General features: G+C 60.2%; 1 protein-coding gene across 2 annotated transcripts in view; it reads right to left on the bottom strand.

Annotated features, from left to right (window-relative positions):
* GNAO1 (G protein subunit alpha o1) overlaps window positions 1–23,753 on the bottom strand; it is a 130,180-nt gene that overhangs the window by 12,480 nt on the left and 93,947 nt on the right. Inside the window, exons 4-7 of one of the 2 annotated variants that reach the window (XM_024551429.4) lie at window positions 8,724–8,884; window positions 7,348–7,476; window positions 5,396–5,525; window positions 1,489–1,642 (exon numbers count right to left, since the gene is read on the bottom strand). In XM_024551429.4, coding sequence (XP_024407197.1) covers window positions 1,489–1,642; window positions 5,396–5,525; window positions 7,348–7,476; window positions 8,724–8,884 — 574 coding nt within the window. The remainder of the gene's footprint in view (window positions 1–1,488; window positions 1,643–5,395; window positions 5,526–7,347; window positions 7,477–8,723; window positions 8,885–23,753) is intronic. The other variant, XM_024551427.4, reaches the window with a different exon arrangement.

Raw genomic sequence — 23,753 nt, 5'->3', positions numbered from 1 at the left:
CCTTTGGCACTGGCACCTGACTCCTGATGCAAACGTTCTTTCCTCCCAGGGGCCCTGCTCTGGCCAGTCCAGACGGCCCCTGACCAGGCACACCCCACCCGCAGCCCTCTCCTGTCCAGGACCCCTCAAGGCAGGCCAAGGTGGGCCTCCCTGGCCTCTCTGCTTCCCCAGGCTCACCACCCAGGGACTAAGCACAGTCTGGTTCCCCGACTAGCTGCCTTCCTTGGGGTGTGCCAGGTTGCTCTGCTCCTGGGCGAGCCCAGGGGGAGGGTTTCCTGGAGAGCAGCTGCTGCTGGGGGAGGGGCAGGGCAGGAAGGCTCCAGGAACTGGGGCCATGGCGGGGATGCCACGGACCTCTGCGGGAGGGCGGGAGCGGGGCTGGCTTTTAAAGCCTCTGCATTCAGCTGTAGTGGCCGCTGTGCATGAGGGGAGCCTGGGAGGGGTTCCAGTGTCTCAGGCCCATGGCACTGGCCACCAGGCTCAGCTCTTTGCTGAGCCTGGGCTGGAGGTGCGGACGGGGCCTACAGGTGATCCCTCAGGCCTCGTCAGCCCCGAACCATCCTCGTGACTGACCTGCCTGCCTGCTTCTGCTGCCTGATAGGCCACAGCTGAGGCCAACTAGGGAGGGTCCATGAACCCTCAATTTGTAATTAAGGGGAGGCTGGCTGGTGGGTGTGTGGGCTGCCGGGCCCCATCCACTTCTGGCTGCTCGCTGCTGGCGGCCTGACCTCGAGCAAGGAGCGAGCGATAGGCTGGGGGGCAGTGGTCAGGCTAGGGATGCCACTCACCTCCCCGACCAGGCCCTGGACATCCGGGAATGCAGGCGGGCACCTGGGCTGCTCTGTGGCTGTCTGCCCGCCCACAGTTAGGTGAACCCACGGCAACCCAACAGAAGCACCCTCGTCATCCTTAGCACCCCCGCAGGGAGGCCAGGTTGCTGCTGCTGGGGGGGCTCTCTCCCCTCCCGCAGGCCCCTGGAACCTGTAACTCTGTGTGGGAGGTGTTAGGCCCTTTGTTAGCTGTCACCACAGTTACAGCAGTGGCGGCGACGTTCAGTGAGCACCTGCTCTGTGCCAGCTGCACGCTCACTAGCTCGCTCAGCCCACCCTGCGGCCTCTCTGTGAGCGAGGGTTGGACAGCCACATGACTGCCCCCATCTGACAGGTGTGAAGACTGAGATGTCAGGAGGTTCCATAACCTGCTGTGAGTGGCAGAGCCAGGGGCCTGGTGGTGAGCCCCTCACCATCTTGGTGTGGCCCCCCTCACCGATAATCTCTGTTTGCGGACGACCAGGCTGAGGCTCCCATAGGCTGCTGTGGTCACACAGCCAGCACTCCCACCCTGCCTCCCCAGGGTTGCCTTCGGTTTCATGTCGGAGTCTCTGCTGTTAGGCCCGGAGCATCCACAGGGCTCAGGACAGGGGGCTAAGCTCCAGATGGGGGCCTGCTCCCTGAGGGCGTCTGGCAGCCAGGCCCCTGCCATCCTTACCTGTGTACTCGGGGAAGCAGATGGTCAGCGGGGACTTCTTGATCTTCTCCTCGAACAGGTCCTTCTTGTTGAGAAACAGGATGATGGACGTGTCTGTGAACCACTTGTTGTTGCAGATGCTGTCGAACAGCTTCAGGGACTCGTGCATGCGGTTCTGCAACAGAGCGGAGGGGCCGGTGAGCACCGGCGTGCAGGGCCCGGCCCACCGCGGCTGCCACACAGTGGGACAAACCAAGGAGAGGTCCATCCACATGGCCGGATGTTCCACCAAGGGACGGAGACGGAGGACCCACAAAGACAAACGGTACGTGGTCCCCGCTTCATTCCACACACAGGCAGGGTGGGGTGGAGCAGGGTGGGGAATGCTGCCCCCAATGCCTCCCTCCCCCAAGAGGGCTGACCCGGGGTGGGGCAGCGAGGTCACTGGAGGTGACCAGCTAACAGAGAGGACATGCACCATGCACTCAGGGGCGGGGGCCGCGCCACCATCCAACACGTCTACACGGAGCCGAGGGCCATGCAGATTTCTCTACTGGGGTCTCATTCGGGTTCGCCAGCAGGTGGGGGTGGGGGTGCACGCATTCAGTTGGGGTACATTAACCGAGGACTAAGATCCTCGAATTAATCCAGAGTTGGAAGCAGACACCAGGGGGACAGCATCTGGGGGGTGATCTTGCTGTGGCCTTGGTGTGGTTGGGGACTGGGTTGGCTGGCTGGGCCGTGGCTAGGTGGTGGGTTGGCTCTGGGTGAGCTGCGTGTTGGGGCTGGTTTCTCAGTAGAGGGGCCAGAAGAACCCCAGGATGAAACGCAGCAAGACAGGTTAAAACAGAGAGGAAGATAAAAACCCAGCAGAAAACATGAGAGAAAGAGAGAGGGAAAAACCCTGGAAAATTGGTTCAACCAGTCTTGGGGCTGGAAGGTCAAGGCCGGTCCATCCTGGGCCCCCGTGCAGGCTCACAGAGGCCACGGCCACCCAGGGAAGTCGGACTGCGTGGCTGGTGAGGAGTGAGATGCAAGAGTGGGCGGGGGCAGGCATCACAGCAAAGTCACCCGCGGGCCCCGAGAACCTGCTGCTTTCAACTCTCAGCTGACGGTCTCCACCGGAGGGAGGTGCTTCATACCTGCCCGGCTTGGAGGGTCTCTCAGAATCTGCTCATGGTTTTGGCCTTGGTTTGGCAAGTTAAGGCCCTGTTGGCAGTGGTGCCAGTGGTGCTGATGCAGTAGGCCCAGTGCCGCCGGAGCTGTGGGTCTAGGGTACGAGGACAGGACGAGGCCCTGGGCTCCCGGGGTGCGGTGGGCTGGGAGGCCGGCTGGTGGGAGGGCAGCTTCCAGCCCCAGGGTTCCTGGATCTCGGCCAACTCTCACCCCAGGTCAGGGAGGGACGCGCAGGGCTGGCCAGAGAAGAAGGCTGGGGCCTAGCTCTGGCTCTCAGGGCCAAGGGTCCGTAGTCCACAACGAGCCCGACCACTGCCGTCTCCTGAGGGGTCCTGAGCGCAGGTCCTCGCTCTTCACAGCCACTCCAGAGGCTGAGTGCCTACTGTCACCATTTCAAGGAGCAGGAAGTGGGACGTCTGCCTTGTGTCACAGTGGCAGGGCCAGCACTGGACCTGGGGCTATAGCTGTCTGGCTCTGCAGATTCCCAGCGTGGCCACAGATCCCAGATACACAGTTGTCGGCTTAGTTCTGCAGCAACGGTGCCGCTCCTGCTGCTGTGGGCCACGAGCTGCCACCTCCGCGGGCTGTCGTCGGGTCGGAGAGCCCAGTCCTGCCCCCAGGAGGGGCAGCTGCCCTGTCCTGGGCCGTACTGCTTATCCGCTTTGGGGAGGAAAGGGCCCCAGGAGGAGTCCCTGGCCTGGGTCCATGTGCCTTGGCTTCCCCAAGGTCTTCTGCTCTGGCCCACATGAAGAAGGGCAGGGTACATGGGGAGAAGGAGGGAGGTTGGGGAACAGTGGGCCAGGAGCAGGAAAGGCAGGGAGGCTGAGGAGCACGGAGGGCAAGAGCCCCAGAACCTGTGCCCTGCTTAGCAGCAAGGGCTGATGAGGGGTGTGTTGACGGCTGGCCGAGCTGGCCAGGGCAGGCAGGCCGGAAGGCTGCCTGGGCTCGGGGCCTGGCGTCTGCCCAGCCCCATGGTTGATGGAGGCCTGAGCGCCATGCAGCTCCATACTCATGGCTGCCAGTCCCACCCAGACATCCCTCTGCTCCCACCTTGTGCTACAGAGGTGCGGGGGAGGCCCTGGCCCGTGACCAATGGGCCTGGGACTGCGTTTGAGCTGTCTGCAGGCCTGGCGAGGCAGGTCCCAGGAGAGGGGCCTGCTCAGGGAGAAGGGCCCTCCACTCTCCAGCCCTTCACTATCTTTGAAAGACACAGCCCTGCCTCCCACTCCCAGGTCCTGCAGGAAGAGAAGAACCGAGTGGATGAAGCTCAGACCACAGGGTTGGCCAATCAGACCATAAACGGCGGCTCAAAAACACGTGGCGGACCAAGAGTGACTGGGGAGCTGGGGTGGCCCCCGTGCGCGAGTCCAAGCACAGCCCGGGGTGCGTGTCCATCCCCGGCCCACCCTCCGCACCAGTGTCCTCAGATGTCACACCCTGCTGTGGTCACTGAGAATGATGACGGTGTTACCACAAAGACCTGTGTGGCTGAGGCCCCAGGAGCCTCAGCCAGGACAAGGCAGGGCTTGGGGGGTTTGCTGAACCCCAACCCTGGGCCTGGAGTTGGGAAGGCAGGGTGGACAAGTCAGCTCCTGGCACGAGTCCAGATCACCCACCCAGGCAACAGCGTCAGCCCCAATCTGCCAAAAGTTCCCTCAGGATGGCGGCTCCTTCCCGCGTAGCACTGTACCCCACATAGCCGGCACCCCAAAGCCCAACAGATCTTCACCTAAGCCCGGGGGACCAGCGGGCAGAGATGGTGAGAAAAGAAGACCCAGAGAGAAGACAGGCCCGGCTCCAACCTCAGTGCCAACCGAGAGGCCCCAGGCCAAGGCCCGTGAGTGCTGCAGACAAAGGAGCTGACCGTGCCACAGGCGTGACCCCCAGCCCAGGGGCCACTCCTGCAAGGTGCTGTGGCTCATCTCTGGCGATGCTGGGGGTGCCCCACACCAAGGCCCGCTTCCCTGGCAGGCTGTGTGGACAGGCCCACCTCTGTGTGGCTGGATACCGGACGGGGACTCTCAGTGGACCCCCAGCCAGGACAATCCCCAGGGACAGTACAACCACCAATGCGGTGCGCTGTCCCAGCACTTCACACGGAGGCTTTCGTCCATCACCACTGACCCCACGGGTCCGTACTACTGTCACCCCCCTTTGATAGGTAACAGCAACTAAGGCAGAGAGGGTGCTGCCCGAATCCAGCAGCAGACCAGGACCAGGACGGGGAGATGCAGCAGCCTGGCCAGGTGGGCACTCCCGCTGAGGCCAGGCTGGCCGTCTGTCCTCTGAGGCCCCAGCCGAACACGACCTACACTGGAGGCAGGAGCCTGGGCTGGCCTCCTCCAGAGGTGCCTCCGTCCTGCCGCCCGCCTGCCCTGCCCGCTGCCCACCGCCCACCCCACACACCTCTCTGGGCAGCAGCGCGGCCAACAGAAAGAATTGCTTTCTGTCTGTCTTTCATGCACGATTTGCCTGAGGCACCCTGATTTCTTTAAGGGCTGGCTTCATTCGGATCTGGCCTGACGGGCTCTGTGATTCTGCCGTGTTTACCGAAGGGGCACTTACTGCCTGAGACCCAAGTCTGCAGAGGCATCTGGGAGCAGTCTGCCCCCGGCCCCCCATCCCCGGCCTGCAGCTGCCTTTTCTGCACCAGTAACGTTTGCCCAACGACGGAAGCCCCAGCTGCCCTGGTGGCCAATCACGTCCAGGCCTCTCAGGGCCCCCACAGGCCGGGCCGGTGCAGGCCACTCACCGTGGTCTCGTCTTCGTGGAGCACCTGGTCATAGCCGCTGAGCGCGACACAGAAGATGATGGCCGTGACGTCCTCGAAGCAGTGGATCCACTTCTTGCGTTCAGATCGTTGGCCCCCGACGTCAAACAGCCTGCCAGCAAGACAGGGAAGTTAGGGTGGTGGGCGGTGGGGCCCAGGCAAGTAGGGGTGCCTGGTCAAGCTCCGGGGCAGGAGGACGAGAGGCCGGGCACCTGTCCGAGCTGCCCTGGGAGCCCACTCCAGGTGCTGAGGTTGGCACCTCTGCTGTCTGTCCCACGGCGGGGCTCAGCTTCCATGCAGCAAGTTGGACACCTGCCTGCACATCTCCAGGGTCTCCCTGGGGGTGCGCCTCGTCTGGCCCCTAAGTCACGTCTCCGTGAGGCCCTCCTGTCAGGAGCACATCCTGCGCCTGGCTTTCTCAGTGTCTGTTCCTGTCTGTGCTCTGGGCAAAGTCCCAACGAGCCCGGAGGGAGGCAGGCAGGGACTGTCACCTATTACGTGGAGGACAAGAGAGGCATCTAGGGGCTGAGTACCCACAGTGCTGGTGAGAGCTGGCGTGGAGGGCTGGGTCTGAGCCAGGTCTGTCCGAAAAGCCACCTGTCCTCCGCCTTGCCTCCTGTCAGACTCCACCCCCGGGGGCACGAGGGTGGTGGGAAGAGGAGGTGGGCAGAGGCTGTGGGTAGGCAGGGCCGTGTCTGGCAAGGAAGAGCCATCTCCCACCCTGAGGCCCTGAGCAAAGAGCTCTGCAGCCTCAGTGGGCTCACAGTTGTGAGGGGTGGGGGCTGGGCCCCACATACCCCAGGAACCTGGCCCTGCAGGCAGAGGACTGTAGGCAGACACCAGACTGGGCTCTGGGCAAGGAAACAGCTGTGGTTCTCGTCTGTCCCCGCCTCCCCAGGGTCCTGCTCCACCATCTGGAATGCTCGGGGCTGGCTGATGGCCTCTGCTGCCCCTGTGGAGCACTTACTCCTGGACTTGGCCTGTGGGGTAGCCTGGTGCCCAGGTTCCTGCCCTGTGCTCCTGAGGGGACAGCGGGAGAGACTGAGGTGACTGGGGGGTCGGAGGCACCCAGGCATGCTCCCAGATTCAGGGGAGGTGGGAGGTACCTGTGCCCAGCGTAGCACCCAAGGCCCTGTAGGTGGGCTGCCTGCCAGGGCTGGGCCAGGACGCAGAGCCTCAGCCTCTCCATCTATATGAGAACGGGTGGGACCTGAGTAGGGAGCCAGTGGCAGGAGGTCTGGAACCCAGCCCTCCCAGGCAGGCCAGTGGCCAGGAAACAGGGCCTTACACCTGTCTACCCCTCCTGGCCTCTCCTTCTGCCACCTCGACACCCAGAAATCATACCTAGAAGGCAGGAGGGGCAGGGCAGGGGCTCCAGGCCTCAGTCTGTGGAAGCCACCTCAGGTGGGCACATAGCCCTCTGCAGGGACCGAGAAGTTGTGTCTCACACCCCAGGTCCCCATTCTGAGGCGCTCAGAGCCCATGGGCTTGAGCTGTGCTCTGTGCTTGGTGACAGCCTGACTCCCCCCGGCCTCAGTTTCCCCATAGGTGCTGGGAGAGGGTGGGTCAGCTGCTCCCTAAGCTCCCTAATGGCTCTGCGATTAGGCGGGTCCTTGGGGCCTCACAGATGGGCTGAGTCACCCTCACTCCTCACCCCTCCCCAGGAGGTGGCCTTCGGGGTGGCCCGCTTCCTCCTCTTCCCTGGAGGTCACCCAGGGACAGGCTCCTCTCTTTGTCTGTCTGACCTCTCCATTCCTCAGAGTCTTACTCCAGGACCCGTCTTCCAGGAAGCCTTTCTGCTGACCCCAACCCTGAACTTGGTGGAAAACAGGCCTGTAGACAGGTCCCTTCTCCCATCTAACTGCCTGTCCCAACACAAGGTCCCAGGCAGGTCAGCCTCTGGGGCGGGGGCTCTGAAGTCCCCTGGGCCTCACCGAAAGTGAAGGTTCTTGAATGTGAAGTGGGTTTCTACGATGCCGGTGGTTTTGACCCTGGTTCGGAGGATGTCCTGCTCTGTGGGCTGGTAGTCGGTGGCTCCAATCCGATCCAGGCTGTCCAGGTAGCTGGGGACAGCAACACATGGGGGCCATGGACCCAGCTCTGGGCACTGCTGGGCCACGCCCCTTCTGAGCCCAGTCCCCGCCAGTGCCCCTTGCAGGAGATGGCAGCACCTTGTCCAGGGCCAGGGGTGGGGCTGGGGGGTGGCCGCACCTTCTCAGAGGGCCTCTGATTCAGACCACAAGGGGCTCTGCGCACAGTTCTGGGTGCAAGATCACACTTCTGAACAAGGCGAACGTGCTTATAACGCTGCATTTGTTCGTGACAAAACAGTCATGGCCACGGCGGGTTCTATTCTTCACAAGTGTATGTCTCATCCTTAATTCCCCAGTGAAATGCATATTCTATATATGCAGGGGTGTCCCACCTCCGGCCCGCCGGCTGCGGGCAGCCCAGGGTAGCTATGAATGCACCCAACACAAAATCATAAATGTACTTAAAGCCTCTATTTCGCTCATTGTTTTTGTTAGTGTTTGTGTATTTAACGTGTGGACCAACACAATTCTTCTTCCACTGTGGCTCAGAGACGCCAAAAGGTAAGACGCCCCTGGATTAGAGAACTGAGGGTCAGTGGAGGCCAGCACTTTGTCCAGCTGAGAGCCAGGCCTTGAACCCATACGCCTGGCCCCAGAGTCCCTGCTCCAAGAGGCCCCTGAGCATCTGCCAGCCCTTCCACACTTCCTCAGAGTTTGCCACGGGGTCCGTGGGCCTCTTCCCATTTGGTGCTCTTGGAAGGGAGGCTCCGAGGTCACAGAGCAGGACAGGCCCTTCGCATCCTTCCACCACTCCCAGAGATAGGCCAGGCCTTTGCACCCAGCCAGCGCAGGCCAAGCACCGGGACCTATAACCCATCAGGAGGTGGGATCAGAAGGGATTGGGGGTTGGACCATAGGGGCCTGCTATTTGACACAGGATGGTGGGGCATGCTTCTCAGGGAGGCTGGTGTTCGAGTGGAGGCTGAAGGGAGTGAGGGGTGAACCTCCTGTGGTCCAGCAGAGGGCTGGTGGGTGCAGAGGCCTGGACTGGCGGAGGAGCCGGGATGCATGCCGGCAGTGCCCCTCCCCCCAGCTGCTCTGCCCCATCCGGCCTCTTCCTCATCCCAGGTGCAGGAGGAGAAGCCCCTCCCTGTTCCTCCCTGGCACCCACGGCCCAACATCTCCCAGCGGCTCTAACCTCTGCCCCACCAATCCTTGTCTCTCACACGCCGAATCGCTGCCCCGCTGGCCACCTCCCTCCTGCCCAGGACACTCACTATTTGGCTGAATCGTTGAGCTGATACTCCCGGGACCGATTGAAGCACTCCTGGATCCCTGAGTCGCCCCACAGGCGCATCATGGCGGACAGCAGCTCTGGAGAGAAGGGCTCAGTGTCTTCCATCCGACTCACCACATCACACACCATCTTGGCATCGGCCTAGGAGGAGAGATGGGTGGTGGCTTTGAGGCTGGGTGGGGACAGAAGCCCTGACTGGGCACCTGCCAGGGCACCAGGACCACGCTCAGCCCTGAGCCCTGTCAGGAGAAGCAGGCCACTATGCGGACATCACCTGTGCCTCTGGTACACGTGCTGTATGGTTTGCGAGGGCTCTGGGGGACGAACGTCTCTGTGCCAGCCTTCCGGGCGGCTGCCACAGGGATGTTCTACAGCGGGGGATTCCGACCACGCCTGCACGGCCCTCCGGTTTCTGTGCAGGGCTCTGCTCTGCACCCTCCAGTGCCAGCGGCACCTCCTGGCCCCCCTCTGGCCCTGCTTCCATTCATCCTGAGACAGGGCTTCCCCACAGTCTTTGGGGGGAACAGTCAGTGTTCTTGGCTAAGGTAATTTTCCATCCTTCTTGCCCCAGGTGGAGCCAGTCCCAGGAACCGGGTATTTTGGCTCTTTGAGAATTGAGTGCAGCTGCGCCCTGGGCCTGGGGAACTCAGAGGCCGGCGATGCAGTCGGTGCGCAGGGCGAGCACGCCTAACACCAATAGTAAGTCTCTGGAGCACCGCAGGCCCTCAGATGGCCCAAAGTTAAAACTTAATTTTATTAATTTTAGTTACTTATGTTTTGCCCTTGACCTGTGCCTGCTTTTCCCTGGAGGTGGAGGTGAGGAGGACTGGTTAAACAAGGGGGAGGATAAAGGGGTGGACAACGAGATAGGGAGCCCACCGTTCCTCTGCCTCCCACCCCTTCCCCCGATGTCCAGGTGGGGAGCGGTTGTCATTTGCTTCAGGCATACGTGCGGAGGTGGAGACTACGCTGGAATTGCCTAAAAGGACTCCATGATTTACAGGTATCTTCTCCCTGCCTCTCATCTTGGGTACCTAACAGGGTCTCCCATCTTCAAAGACTACCAATGCATGCACCCAGCACCAAACCAGGAGGGGGGGGGGCCCTGAAGACTCACAAGGCTCTTGAAGCAGCTGGACCAGCACCCTGCACTCGACAGTTTACAGAGGGAGTTCCTGGGCACACAGTACTTGCTTAGCTGTTCATAGCCGCCTCATGGGGGCGCCGAGGGCGCCTGCACCCCGGCCCGAGGCTTCATGGGACCTGTGTCCTTGCTCTTTGTCCAGCTCTTTGCAGTCCCTCCCCCTCCGGGAATGACATACTGCCTCTCTCCTTGACTGTGAGTGTGGCCGGGGCCTCGCTCCAGCCCATGGAAAAATGTGGCACTTTCACACCCAGTCCTCAAGAAGTCTTGTTCGTTTGGGCCACCACCTTCACCATGAACATGCCAGTCCCCCCCATTCATCCAGGAGGAGGATGAGGGGCACGCACTGCAGAGCTGAGCCCGCCCCGGGTCTCAGATCCCCAGCTGAACCCCTTCCTTCAGCATGAAAAGAAGTGGCTGAGTTGGGGGAGGTGTGTGAGACGCACGGTTGTGACAAAACTAACTAGTACAGTGGTCCCTCTAAGTGTCAGGAAACTGAGGGCCAGAGAGAGGAAGGCACTCACCTGCACTCACAGATGGGAAGGTGCAGAGCTGGGGCTCAGATCGGGAGTCTGACTCCAAGGCCGACCTCTGGGATCAGACACCTGGTGCTGGGGGTTGTCACCTACTACAGCACTTCTGATGGCAAATGACGCTCCACGGAGGGGTCCGCACCAGAGGCGACACACCCTACCAGGAAGACCCATACTTCACCAGAGGTGAGCACTGATTCACTGTCTGGCTCGGAGCGGGTGAGCAGGAGGCAGGTGCTGCGGCCGAGCCCCGTCCACATCCCGCCTGCCCTGGAGGCTGCCTTCCCGCCTCTGTTCCTGGGTGTGTGGCGGGCTGCCCGGTCCAGGAGTTCATGCCGAGGACAGACAGGAGTTGGTGGGCAAATACCCTGGCTCCCTTGTGCTCACAGGGAGACACTTCTGAGATGTCGGAGCCCCAGCTGCCTGAAGCTGTGGCCCCATCACCACACCTGGATTCCCTGAGTCACTTTCCCTGTCCCTCAGTGCTTCCTGAAATGACCTGCAAAATGAACTCCTGCCTCTGGGTCGGCTTCCAGAGGAACCCAAACCAGGACGACAGGGTGGCTGCCCGAGCCCAGGCCCTGGGCAAACCTGTCCGCTGAGTCTGCACACACTTCTCTGGGCGACAGAGCCTTGCGCAGAACTCTCTCCCTACTGCCGCCTCTGCCTCCTGGCATGGTGACACAGGGCCCCGGTGTGGCTGGGGGTGGGGCGTGCCGGGCCTGCCATCCCCCTAACCTCACGGCCCCCCAGAGTCGGGGTCTTCAATTCATGGGCACAACAGTTACTACTGGACGATTACGCTACTCTCAAGCCCTTTCAACCCTCTGCCTTCTGACTGAGCCAGAGGAGAGAGAGGTGCCCCAGCCCGTGGCGCGTGGCCCAGGAAGGGAGCGGGAGGTGCTGGAAATTTGCAGGTGTCCTTTGGGGCAGGAGACACACAAAGGAAATGAGGTCAGCTCCTGGAGGATCTGCGGCCGACAAGAGATTCTGCACAAAAGGCACGTGGGACCAAAGCCTGCTGGGCAGACTTTTCCAGAATCCAGCTGTCCAGCTAAGCAGCTGTTTCCATGCCAGAGCCTGTCGACTGCAGAAGGTCGATGGGAAGGTTCTGGCAGCTGTACCCCCTCCGTATGCCTGTCCTGGGAAGGGGGCTACTGTGGGCTTGGAAGCTAGCAGGCCCAGCCCACATCCCAGATGCAGGTCCCTAGACCCTCAGCTGTCTACCCAAAGGGCCCCGCCTCCCAGGTTCCCAGCTTGGAGACAAGTGTCGTCAGCATCTGAGCTCCCTGGGGCATCAACATGGACAGCTGGCCTTGGGTGCCCCAGGCAGACAGTGACTCAGGGAGGCAGGGGTGGAGGAGCAAGGAGGGATGACCCCACCTGAGGCTAAAAACAGGGCCTGGGCCTATGAGTCAGGGGCCAATGTGCCAATGCCGCTCCCAGGTGGTGGGGTGACCTCAGGAAATACCAGCTCTCTCCCTGTTCACTGTGTGCTTGCCTGTGCATGGAACACAGCTGATGAACCTGGCCAGGCCTTCCCGCTTCCTCCTTCAGGCCAGGTCCGTGAGCAGGGCATCAGGGCTTGCGGGGTGGGCAGGGCAGGTAGCCTCCTGCTGGGGGAGAGACGCACTCTGATCTGAGCCCCCCACAGCCTCGTGGCCCCTCATAGGGCGGCCACAGTGAGGGTGTGATGTACCGGACTCTGCAGGGCCACCTCAGCTGCTGTGTGTTCCTCCACGCGACCTGGAACTTGCGGTCTGGGAACTCACCAGTGGTCAGCCAGGGGCCTGGGTTGTCCTCCCCGCTTCATCCCCTCACCAAGGAGAGGTGGGGGGGATGACGTCTTATGCTGGCTGTCTCCCCACCCCCAGCTGTCCCTCTCCAGCCTCCCCCAGCTCACGTTGCCACCAAGGGTCCAAACCTGGACTAGGAGTTGTCCTTGGCTGCGTGGCTTCCTCCAGTATCCGGCATTCTGTTGGTTTTTCTCTGAAATCTGCTTTAGCCAGTCCACTTCTCCCCGCCTCCTCTCCCACACGCACGAGTCCAAGCCACCGCTGCCTTTCTCCGGGCTGCCCCACGTCCCCTCCCAAGGGCTCCCTGCCTGCCTCTTGCTTCTCTACAGTCTGCCCCCCACACAGCAGCCGGCAGGAGACTGGCACTTTCCTCCCAACCCCAGCTCTCCCCTCCGCCCTTAGGACAAGAACCGCACACACGTTTAACTGGGCAAACTGACATCCAGCTACAAGACTGCGCCCCCTCATTTTGCCTGCAGCCAGGTGTGACACTGTGACAAGTCCCACCCGATAAGAGGTAAGCCGAAGTGTAGCGAGGTCTTTTTAAAGGGAGGGTGCCTCCTCTCCTCTCCTTGGATGTGGAAGTTGGGGCTCTAGCTGCCGATCTGGATCAGGAAGACAAGCTCTCCGCCTTAGGGACAGCGGAACGGTAATTGAAAAACAACACTCTAGGCCCTTGACAACTTTGTGGGCACTGCATTCCCCCTGGACTTCTTTTGTCTCATTTAAAATAAACCATCCTATTCATGTCCGTATTCTCTGGGTCCCAGGCATTCCCAGTCAAGCCCAGCCCTAACGGATATACTAACTCCTGCTTAAGTGCTTCCAGTGCCCTCCCATCACGCCCACATCCCAAACTCCTGGCCTGGGCCTCCAAAGCCCCTCTCTGTCTCAGTCTGCTCCCACCTGGGCCCTGTCGGGAGGCTCCGAGCACACGGCCCTTCTTGTTCCCCAAGTCACCCAGGGTGTTCTGTCTGCCAGGACACCCCTTCCCTGGCCCTTCCCCATCTCAAATGTCACTTCTTCAGGGAAGCCCTCCCGGATGCCCCCAGGCAGAGTCTGCCCCCACAGTACACCACCGCGCCTGTCACAGCTGGCACAGGTGCCTGTTGCCCGGGGCAGCAGCAGGTTCCTGATTTTTCACGACACCCTGGGTCACGCAGTGTTTAGGACAGAGTTGGTGCTCAGCCGCGTTTGTGAGATGAGTGGATCTTGGCGTTTTAATATCGGGCACGGCCCCGATTTCTCACTCCATCCCATGACCCCCAACCATTCCCATCTTGTCAATTTCGACAAGCTCTGCGTCTAATGCCATCTGTACCTATCAGGTAGCCATCCTGCTTAACGGAGGGCAGACCGAGGCTCAGAGGGGAGGTCACTGGCTCGAGATCACACAGCCAGTAAGAGCCTGGACCCCAGGAGAACCTCGTCTATTGCGCTCCCGCCAACTGCCCTGGACTTGCGTCTCAGACAGGACCCGGTCACGTGAGGCCAGAGCTGAGGATTCACTGGTGCCCAGCCCAGCCTCCCCCCCCCCCCCCGCCCCCCCCCCCCCCGCCGCCAGCAAAGGGAAGGGTCAAGGGTAAGAGTGCAGGGTCAGGCTAGGAGGGAAGGAGGGGCCCAGGCAATGTGCCCTGGAGGACTGCGGAGGGTGCCAGCCTGGGCCCAGCCGGGGGTGGGGTGAGGAGGCAAGCCCAGGCAGGGTGAGGTATGACAGGCCACACGGCCCAGGTCTGACCTACGGAGTGTGAGTCAACTTCTGTAGAAAGCACGCCCTCTGCTCCCACAGGCAGCTCTGCAGGAGAGTGGCGGTGAGCAGAAGACGGCCCGCCCCCTCTTCTCTGCTCAGCGCTTTTGTGGTGGACTGCCCTCTCTGCTGATGTGGCCTCCTTCCCTCGTTTTCTGGCACCGGCGCCCCGGCTCCTTTGAAGGGAGGCCCCTTCCCCCAGTCTGTCTGAGCAGTTTGAGGGGGGCTGATCTGCCTCCGGGTTCCCGCGAATCTACCCCACCAGCCTCGGTGAGCAGTTTGGGCTAGACAAAGAACCCACATTTATCAAATCAGGCTAACCACCAGCCCCGCCGCCCCACTCGGCCCCAGGACATCTGTGGGGGCTATTAGGGGAGAGAGGCTCTCAAAGGGAAGCCTGCGAGACAGTGGAGCCATCACCAAGGAAGGCAGAGCCTAGAGGGGTCAGGAGAACATGTCAGCGCCTGGGGCTCAGGTCACACCGTGCATTTTGGAACGTGCACGACAGGCAAGAGGCCGTTCTGACATGAGGCTCTGGAGAGGCTGTGCCTTCCCACGGATGCCCGCAGGGGTCTTCGCAACATGTCAGTGACTTAAAGACAGTGTGGACGCTTCTTTTCATTGTGGCCAGTATAACCTTTCTGGTGCAATGATATGTTACCATGGTGACATGTAAATGGCCCGAAGCCGCTCCAGGCGCAGGTGAGGTGCAGGGCGGGGGGGGGGGGGGGGCATGACTCTGTAGAGCCCCCCGTGGTCGCCTCTGCACGGTGTCTGTGAGCAGCTGGAGAAAGGGGTGGGCAGGGGGATGAAGGGACATCTCCAGCATCGGTGCCTCCCAGAATCGGGTGCCCTGGGCCCCTGCTGGGAGCAGGGTGCCCAGTGTGGTGGTGAGGGTAGCCATGCCCCTGAGCTGGCAGCACCCAGGGGTCCCCCGCTGTGGTGTGCCGGCCAGGGGCCTCTTGTCCCAAGGACATGTGCTTGTGGGGGCTGGTCATGAGTGTGCTTGGGCAGCAGCACCTGGGATCCAGGTCACGGTCAGTGGGACTGCCCACGGGCACCTAGGGGTGAGGAAGTCGCCGTCCAGACAGCTGTCCCCAGCCAGCCAGCTGGTCCTGAGAGTCAGACCCCACGCTAGGAGGAGGGGCCCAGGCAGAGCCTGGCCCACCTGCTGCCCTGGCTCCCACCTGCTGGGGTGCAGGCAGCCCCCTGCCCTAGCATCTCCTGCTCACGTTTCCCAGAGGTGTGGCCGGTGCTGTGCCCCACCGTGGGGTGGAATGGTGTTATGTGGTGACCAAGGAAAGCTGGCATCAGCCCAGCTGAGCCACTGGCCACAATGGCCCCACATTTTCCATTCCCTGCCAGGGCCTTGGAGGTGCCCGGTGCACTCGTCACCTAGACTGGGATGCCCAATGTCACTCGTAACACTCAGGTCTTCAAAATGTGTCCCTTCTCTTCAGGGCAACGCAGACTTTTCAGTAAACATCGGCGGCAAAGGGGCTTGGAGCTGACACGTGATAAAGAGCCTCTGCCCTCCCAAGAGGCGAGACGCAAAAGTATGGTGGGGAAGTGAACAGGACTTTTCACTCAGGTGACCGGAGTTCAAGTCCTGGCTCTGCAGCTTTTAAGCCCTGTGACCTTGGACAGACCACTTAACCTGTCTGAGCCTCTGGTCTCATTGGTTCCCGCCTCCCAGGGTTGTTTGTGCAGTTGAAACAGACTAAGGATGCGACACAGCTTTGCAACTTAAAAAGCCCTGCAAATGTTAGTTATTAGAAGCAAAGATGAAGTCCCCCCCGACACAAGTGACAAGCCGACACAGAATAGGCCTGCTGTGTACGAGACTTCGGGCCGGTGCCATCATCTGATAACAATAATCACAGTGATTATAATAATAACCCCTTCCATCTGAGGAGCTGCTTTGGGCCTCTCAGTCTCCCCCTGTCTCTAGTGTTTCAGGCCAAGCGAATTGTGAGTGCGTGAGTGCACACACGCACCCAGTCCTCTGGCTGCAAGGAAAAGCACCCACCCGGCCCTGCCCTACCCTGTGCAATGTATTCACAGTGGTCCCGGCTCCCACCAGGGGGCAGGAGTGCACAGGCCATGCTTAGAGGGAGCCCTGGAGACCGGGCAGGGCAGGGCCAGGCCCAAGGAGAAGGGCTGCCTTCCTGGGCTGCCGACTCTGTTCCTCAAGGGAACAGGGCAAAGAGGTCCAGCTGCCAGAGGCCCAACTGGGGCACTGCAGTTCCAGCAGGTGGAGATGGCAGTGGCGGGGAGCATTCTGGGCACTTAGTAACTGGCAGACCCGTGCCACCCAGGCCTCTACATCTGGGAAACGGCAGCAGCCACAGTCGGTCTCTCTCTCACACACGCAGGGGTGTGCCCCTCCCTTCCTCTGCAGCTGGGCCTCCAAATGGTGTGGAGAGCGGTGGAAAGCAGGGCCCACTCCCTCACCTTCCCCAGGAATGGACCTGCTTTCCTGGCCCTGGGCTGGCCGATCACTCCCTGGTTGTGACTCTCAGTGGAAGTGATGCCACCCCAGGAACATTTTAGACATTTGTGAAGTGTCTTTGTTAGTGGCAGTAATTGGGGCCCTACAGGCATGTCGTGGCCGGGGACCAGGCATGCTCGGGGCTCTTCCCTCGCTTGGGCGAAGGGGTTTTAGCAAGGCCATTGCTACAGCATGCTGAGATCTTGGGTTTCAGATCACGGGGAGCTGAGGACCTCCTAGGGTACCACTTGCCTTAGGGAAGGAAGGGAGCCTTCCTAGTTCCCCGGAAAGATCCTACAGCAGAAGCAAAGATTTGGTGCTGTTTCCAGTCTCGCCTGCTTTCACATCTGCCCATCCTTTCTCCACCCATCCATCCGCATATCCGTGTAACACCTAGCTAGGGTGCATGCCTTTCAATCATCCTGCACCCACCCACTTAGCCATCCCCCCATCCATTACATCATCAGCCCGCCAGCCACCCTTGTTCATCCATCCACTCACTTCCACACCCACCCATCCCTCTGCCTTCCTCCTGTCCTTCCACAGCATCTGTCTATCCCTTAATTATTCATTTGTGCACCCATTCCTCTCATTCCTCTTTGATCTATGTAGCCACCCACCCACATATCCACCCATTTATTCATTTACCCATTGTACACCCACTGCTGAGTGGGGCCTTGGCCTTAAGAACGTTCATATTTGGTGTAAAGAGAACGTACCACCCGACTCTCCGCAGCCCGCCAGCTGGTGCCATGGACGCATCAGGGACAATTGCCCCCCGACTGTCCTTCCCTCTGTCGCATGACCCATCTTTGTTGGGGCCTGTGGCCTTGGTAGAGAAGGCTTGTCTGAGATCTCCAGGTAGGTTCAGAAGGTAGCCCAAACTTCCGGATTCTTCAGGGATTTGTGCTAGGCCCTCTGAGAACCTCCTCTGGTTGGGGCCCAGGCTGCCTGCTGTGGAGGCGGAAAGGGCTTGGGTTTTCTGAAGGACCTCATTTTCTAAAGGATCACACCCCCTTAAGCCCCCAAACTCTGGGATCTTCCAGAAGCAGCATTTTCTGCTGGTTCTTTCAAGACCTGGGAGCTGGGGGGGGGGGCGGTAAGGGGGCTGTGGCCTGAGTCCTCTGCTGCCCTGTCACTGGTTCCAGCACCTGTCACCTAAAAGCTTCCATTAGGAAGCCACCTGTCAGCCCCTGTGATGGGTGTGGTTCCCGCCCCTGGCCCTGGCCCAGTTAAATGGGAGGAGTGAGTGCCAGACCAGTGAGTGTCCCATCACTGCAGGCTGGTTGGGCCCATGGCTGGTGCTGGGCAGAGTGGCCAGCGGGATCTGGGCCCTGCCTGCCCAAGCCTGCATCCAGGGGGCAAGCTGTGGACATGGGCAGGGTTCTTCCACAGAGGCACTGCTGAGCAAGACCTGGGCCTCACAGAGAGGCGGGTGTGGGGCAGAGGCTGTGCCTGGGAGATGGGCAGTCGGGGCTGGGCTGTGCCCAGGGGTCACATTCTCAAACCAAAAAGTTCGAGGACCGCTAGACCAGACCATTATTCCCCAAACACTGACCCCCAACACCTTCATAACTTCTGCCCGGGTCCTGCTCCACCCGAGGTCAATCACTTGCTGCCTTTCTTAGACACACTGTATACTGCACAAACTTTGTGTCCCTACGATAAACGAAAACCCTGTATGAAGTGTTGCACTTCAAACAAAGATGCCCATACATACAGCCACAACAAAAGCAGAACCCCAGCAGGGCCCTGCGGCTTATGGCCAGCTCTGCGGACAAGGGGGCGGTGCGGCAGGTGAAGGGCGGACTGGCACTGGCTGGCTTTCCACGTGAGGTCCTCAGGCTGAGACAGAGGAAGGGATCCCTTTGACTTGGTGAGCCCAGGTCAGTAAATGTGGAGGCCCTGTTTGCCACCTTACCATTGGTGGCATGCATCCCAGCTTGGAGGGCCTGGGTGAGTGCGTCTCTCAGGGCCCTCCAGCCAGCACATGCCAGGGCCAGGGGACAAGGCCTCTATCCGCCCAGGTGTGACTGATCCCCTGGAGACCTTCTCACAGGCTGAGAGGTGGGGCTTTAAGCTACAGCCAACAGCTCTCAGTCAGAAAATCAAGGATTATGAGTTTTGGTCACAGGCTAGTGGTGGTGGAAGGCTGGCAGGGTTGGGCTGGTGCTGAGGAGAGACCTTTTGGGTCAGGGGCCAGGCATGGCCAAGCCAGTAAGCCCAGAGGACCAGAGCCTCCCCAGTGTCTCCTGTGAGCCTGGGACCTGGCAACACATGCACACACACGCACACACGCACAGGAACACGAAAGACACCTAAGAGATAATAACAGTAGCTAGTGTTTAGCGAGCACTTCCCTTGGGCTTTATTTCATTGAATGTCCACACGTATTACCATCGTCCCCCTTCACAGCCAGAGGAACCGAAGCTCAGGAGGGGTATGGGACTGGCCCAAGGACACCTGGTGAGTAAGTGGCAGAGCTGGGACTTTAAGCCCGGCTGTCTGGCTCCAGTGCTCATGCTCTTATCACCATGCAGCCTGGTTTAACCACTTCATCTCCCCAGGGGAAAACTGAGGCGTGATGAAGGAGGTGGGGCCTTGTCCAAGGTCACCCAGCAAGCCTGGGGCAGTGCCAGGCCAGGGTGGCCTTCTGACTTCTCCCTTGAGGGCAGGGTCTGGGAAAGCCGGCACCTGGGATGCTCTCTAGCTGCCATCACCTGCTCTCTGCGGCCCTGCTGCTAAGGGACCGAGCTCCGAGGGGACCTGGCTGGTGCCCACCTGGGGAACCAAAGTTAGCACGTTGGTGCTGACAGTGTTTACATGAGGCAGGTGGGATGGCGACAGGTATAAAGAACAAGGGTGACAAATACTCCTATCAACTAAAACACAGGTGAGGCTGAGTGGCACCCGGGGCTGTGTACCAGCTGGACCAAGCAGAGAGGTCCCGGGGGCCTGCCCTGGGCAGAGCAGGAGGTGGACAGCGCAGTGGGGCCAGGCTGGATGCCAGTTTCCTCGACTCCCAGTGCCTGGCCCAGAGAGAGGAGCAGAGGCCAGTTCTCTCTCTCATGTCATGTCTGCAGGAAGGGGGTGGGGAGAGCTGCACCCCTGCAGGGTCTGCATCCTGCTGAGGGCCAGATGGACAGGACCCGCTCCAGCTTGGGTGCCATCACCTTGGCAGTCTCCGAGGCCTGCGATCAGGGTGCATGGCTCCCGGCGTAGCCACTGCCATTCTCATGTCCTTGACATCGACACTGGGTGACTGTGGACATGGGGTCTGTCAAGGTCCCGGCTGCACAGACCTGGGCATGGGAAGGAGGTCAGATGCACTAGCGAGTAAGGTTTGAGGCCTCCGCTCTGCCCTCCACTGGGGAAGTGCTGCAGGCGGGTCCCTGAGTGAGAAGGTCAGCAGTGGAGGCCCTGGCCAGTGAGGGGGCATGGTGCACTGGCTCAGGCTGACTCTCGGTCTCTGGAACGGCAGGGCCACAGAGAAGGCCACTTGGTGCCACCTGGGCTCAGGTTCCACTCCCCACCAAGGCAGGTCTTGTTCTCCTTTGTCCCCCCACCCCTCCATGCCTTCTCTGCGTCCTTCTTCCCCCAGCCCCCGCCAGGGCACTAGCCAGCCCGTACAGCATGGTGGTTGAGTTAGAAAAAAGGAGTTCTTCCCTCTGGCTGCATGGCTTGGCAAGGGGAAGCAGGTGGGATCTCAGCTCTCTGGTGGCCCCTGGGTTAGGGACTGTCCTGCAGGCCAAAGCCTATCGTAACTGAGCTGGAGTCCAAGGAGAGTGAGTGTGAAGTGTGCCAGCTCTGTGTGCCCCCTGGAGGCAGACGATGACAAAGTCCTGGAGGGGTGGCGGTGCCAGAAGATGGAAGGAGCCAGTCCATGCGTCACTGTGTGGAGGAGAGCCACCCCCCCCCCCCCGCCAGAGTACAAAGGGGCACCTATCTATGCCTTCCTTGCCTTGGGTGTGGGGGTGCAGCTACCTTGAGTCTCTCCCCATCTCCCCACCCCCTGAAGTCAACTTGTGGCCTCACCTTGGTTGAGAAATGATGGCCCCAAATTGCCTGGACACAGGTGCAGGGGCACCAGGGGCTCCGGCCTGCTAAGCAGCTTTGTTGTCATGGTGGCTTCCAGTCTCCTAGCTGCCAACCTCCTCTTACAAGGGAGCTGGAGGGCGAGTGCTCAGCCCCAAGGCCAGCAGGGAGGAGGGTGGGAAGGGAAAGAGGGAGGGAGTCCACTCTCCCACCTGTCCTGTCCACCTGTCCTCCGCAGCCCAGTGGCTGAGTGGACACTTGTCCTCCAGGGAGACGGGCTGTCCACTGTGCAGGGCCTGTACAGTGCCAGGACAGTCGGTTCCTGGGAGCCACCAAAACCAAATCCAGGACTGCCCCTCCCAAGCCTCTATGGCCTCATCCAGCCTCCAAATGAGCTCGAGTAAAACCCCCAAAAGGAAACTCACTTTCCCCCATATCCCACATTAGACTTGACAGGCTGAAAAGGCAGGTGGGGGTCTGGCCCTGACTCTTCGTCTGCACCCCACCTCCTCCACCCCATTCCTTCTCTGGGGTCTCCTCTTGTCACCTCCCTATACACCCATGTTATAGCACCCCCATCCTAACCTTTCCTCTGACCCTGCTTTCCTTCAGGACACTGTCCTTCCCATTCCTCCTTCCATCTTGTCACCTCCCCTTCTGTCCCCTGCAGGGGCTCTCCGGGCCCTCCCTATTGCCACAAGTCCATTTCTCCGTTCTCTCTGGGTGCTGTGGACGCTGCTTCAGGTCACCTCAGTCTACCCGAGCCCTCCTGTCCCCTTTGTGGACCCCTGTGCCTCCACTGACCCACATTTAAGTCCCCGAGGGCTCGGTTCTCCAGCCACCTTCTCCTTGGGCCGGATATCTCACCCAAGATCCTACTCTGTGTGGGGGGCTGCTGCATGACCCCACCTGACCTCTGCTTCACCAGCTCCTTGACCTGGTCTCACCTTCTCCCTGTTCCCGGTTTCCTACTCCTACGGTCTCTAACACCACGTTCCCTCCCATCGCCTTCTACAGATTTCTGCTGGATCAGCACACCACTGCTATTTACTTAATTGACTCATTTAAAAAATTGCCTTATCCTAAACAGTCATACCCAAGAAATCAGAGGGGACACACAGCCTCTTTCTACCCACAGTTCTGTGCTTCCCGTCCCACAAGCTGCAGACCCTGAGGGCAGCTCCTTTAATTCCCAAGAATGGTCATTTGCTTCCCAAAAGGTCTGAACTCTGACCCTTCCTCTCTAAAGTCTCCACGGTAGCTAGCTCCTCACACACCTGGGGCTGCTTTCCCTGCTTTTCCCAGGGAGCAGAAGAATAGTATCCTGCGCCTTGGGTGTCTCCCTGGGCCAGATGGAGGCCCACACACCTGCCTGCTAAGTTGAAAGGGACTGGGGCTGCCTCTTCCTTGAGTCTGGGAGGGAGGGAGCAGGCCTTCTCCACCTGCTGGGCCTCACAGGCTCCTCAGAGGGAGAAGGCCCCTCCCGGGAGGTCCTACTTCTTTGGCACCAGGGGAGACTGCGATGGGAGGGTGCCTGGGACCAGCCCAGGCCAGAGCTCTGCCCCGTGAGTGCTGCCAAGATGGGCCGGGGTGGACAAAAGCTCACTCTCCAAGGACAAGGCCACTGCCTCAATTAGCTGTCCTCCCAGGAGCGGCTCCACTGATCCCCTAAAAGGCACAGCAGGCTGCCAAGGGCTGCGGCCCCCCGCGGCCCCCAAGCCTTTGCTCCAGTCGGGCCACATTGTCCCCAAGGCCCCACGCTGCTCCTTTCACCCCCTTTGCTGGCCAGCAGTAGGCAGTGCCTTTGAAGTCGGGCCTTCAGTTCCAATTGGGAACTTTGCTCAGAACCAAAATTAGAGAAGGCTGCACACTCAGCTTGCAATTTAAAATGCCACTCAGGTCTCCCCTAAGCACACCCCCCCCCTTTAAAATGTCATCTTAATTAGATGGAGCCTGGTTTCATGTTTTCTGAATTTCAAGGTAATTTCTCTAGGACATTTCCCTCCTTGGAGTTATTTTTATCTCCAGCATAAGGTGGAGGGAACGTTTGAGGCTGACCTGCGGGTCTGCAGACACCTCAACCCGCTAGCAGTTTGGGGCTGGCTGCCTGCTGGCTCTGGAGGCTGAAAACACACCGGTCTGAGGGGGCGTGGAGGTGCTCTCCCGCATTTCATTCCACACGACACTGCTGGGCTTCTCTTTCCCCTTGGGGAGCCTGGGTGTGCCTGGCCAGGACCCCAACTTCCCTCCCCAGCCCTCTTCCTCACTCAGCTTGTCTCTCTCTTCCCCACTGGCTGCCCTGCCCTGACAGCTGGAGGAGACGGTCCCTAAGTGGGGGCCACTGGGGACCCCGCGTCAACGCCACTGAAGTACGCTGGGAAGGTTTCCAATTCTCTTTCTTCTTCTTTTCAAAAACTTATTTATTTATTTAGAGACAGGGGAAGGGAGGGAGAAGGAGAGGGAGAGAAGCATCGTTTGGTTCCCTCTCACTCACTCCCCAACAGGGGAATGGCCCACAACCCAAGCATGTGCCCTGACCGGGAATCGAACAGGCGGCCTTTCACTTTGCAGGACAACACTCAACCAACCGAGCCACGCTCCAATTCTCTGTCAAGGATTCCGACTAATGGTGGGTGAGAAAGTCTCAGTTCGGTACCACGATGTCTCTGACACCCCTAAACACTCGCTAATCATGCCTTCCAACAGAGGGCACAGTCTCCTCTGGCCTCCAGGCACTTTGAACCTGCACCCACAAACCTACCCCGTTCTCAGAGAGTAGTAGGTCAGGGAAGGTCCCGGTTATGGGTGGTATTGTGTCCCCCAAAATTCATGTGTTGAAGCCCTAATCGCCAGTACATTGGAATGTGACTGCGTTTGGAGACAGGGCCTTTAAAGAGGTCATGAAATTAAAATGAGGTCATCGGGCCTCATTATTCCATAAGGACCGGTGTTTTCATAAGAGGAGATTAGGCCACAGGCAGAGGGAAGACCACATGAGCAGACGAGGAGAAGACAGCCGTCCACCAGCCAAGGAGAGAGGCCCCCCGAGAAACGCACTCTCAGGGTACCTCGGTCTCGGACTTCAGCCTCCAGAACTGTGAGAAAATCAGTTCCTGCTGTAGGAGCCACCCAGCCTGTGGTCCTTAGTTATGGCAGCCCTGCAAACTGATACAGCCCTCAATGGGGCTCTCCTTGGGGCCTGGATCCTACCTCCCCTTGAACTTCACCCTGCGGCACCTTGCCTTCACTTGCCACCTGCCAGCT

The sequence above is a fragment of the Desmodus rotundus genome, chromosome 12, assembly GCF_022682495.2.
Source record: "Desmodus rotundus isolate HL8 chromosome 12, HLdesRot8A.1, whole genome shotgun sequence".
In the NCBI taxonomy this organism is placed as follows: Eukaryota; Metazoa; Chordata; class Mammalia; order Chiroptera; family Phyllostomidae; genus Desmodus; species Desmodus rotundus.
Note: the sequence above shows the minus strand (reverse complement) of the source record. Positions and strands in the feature narration are given on the sequence as shown.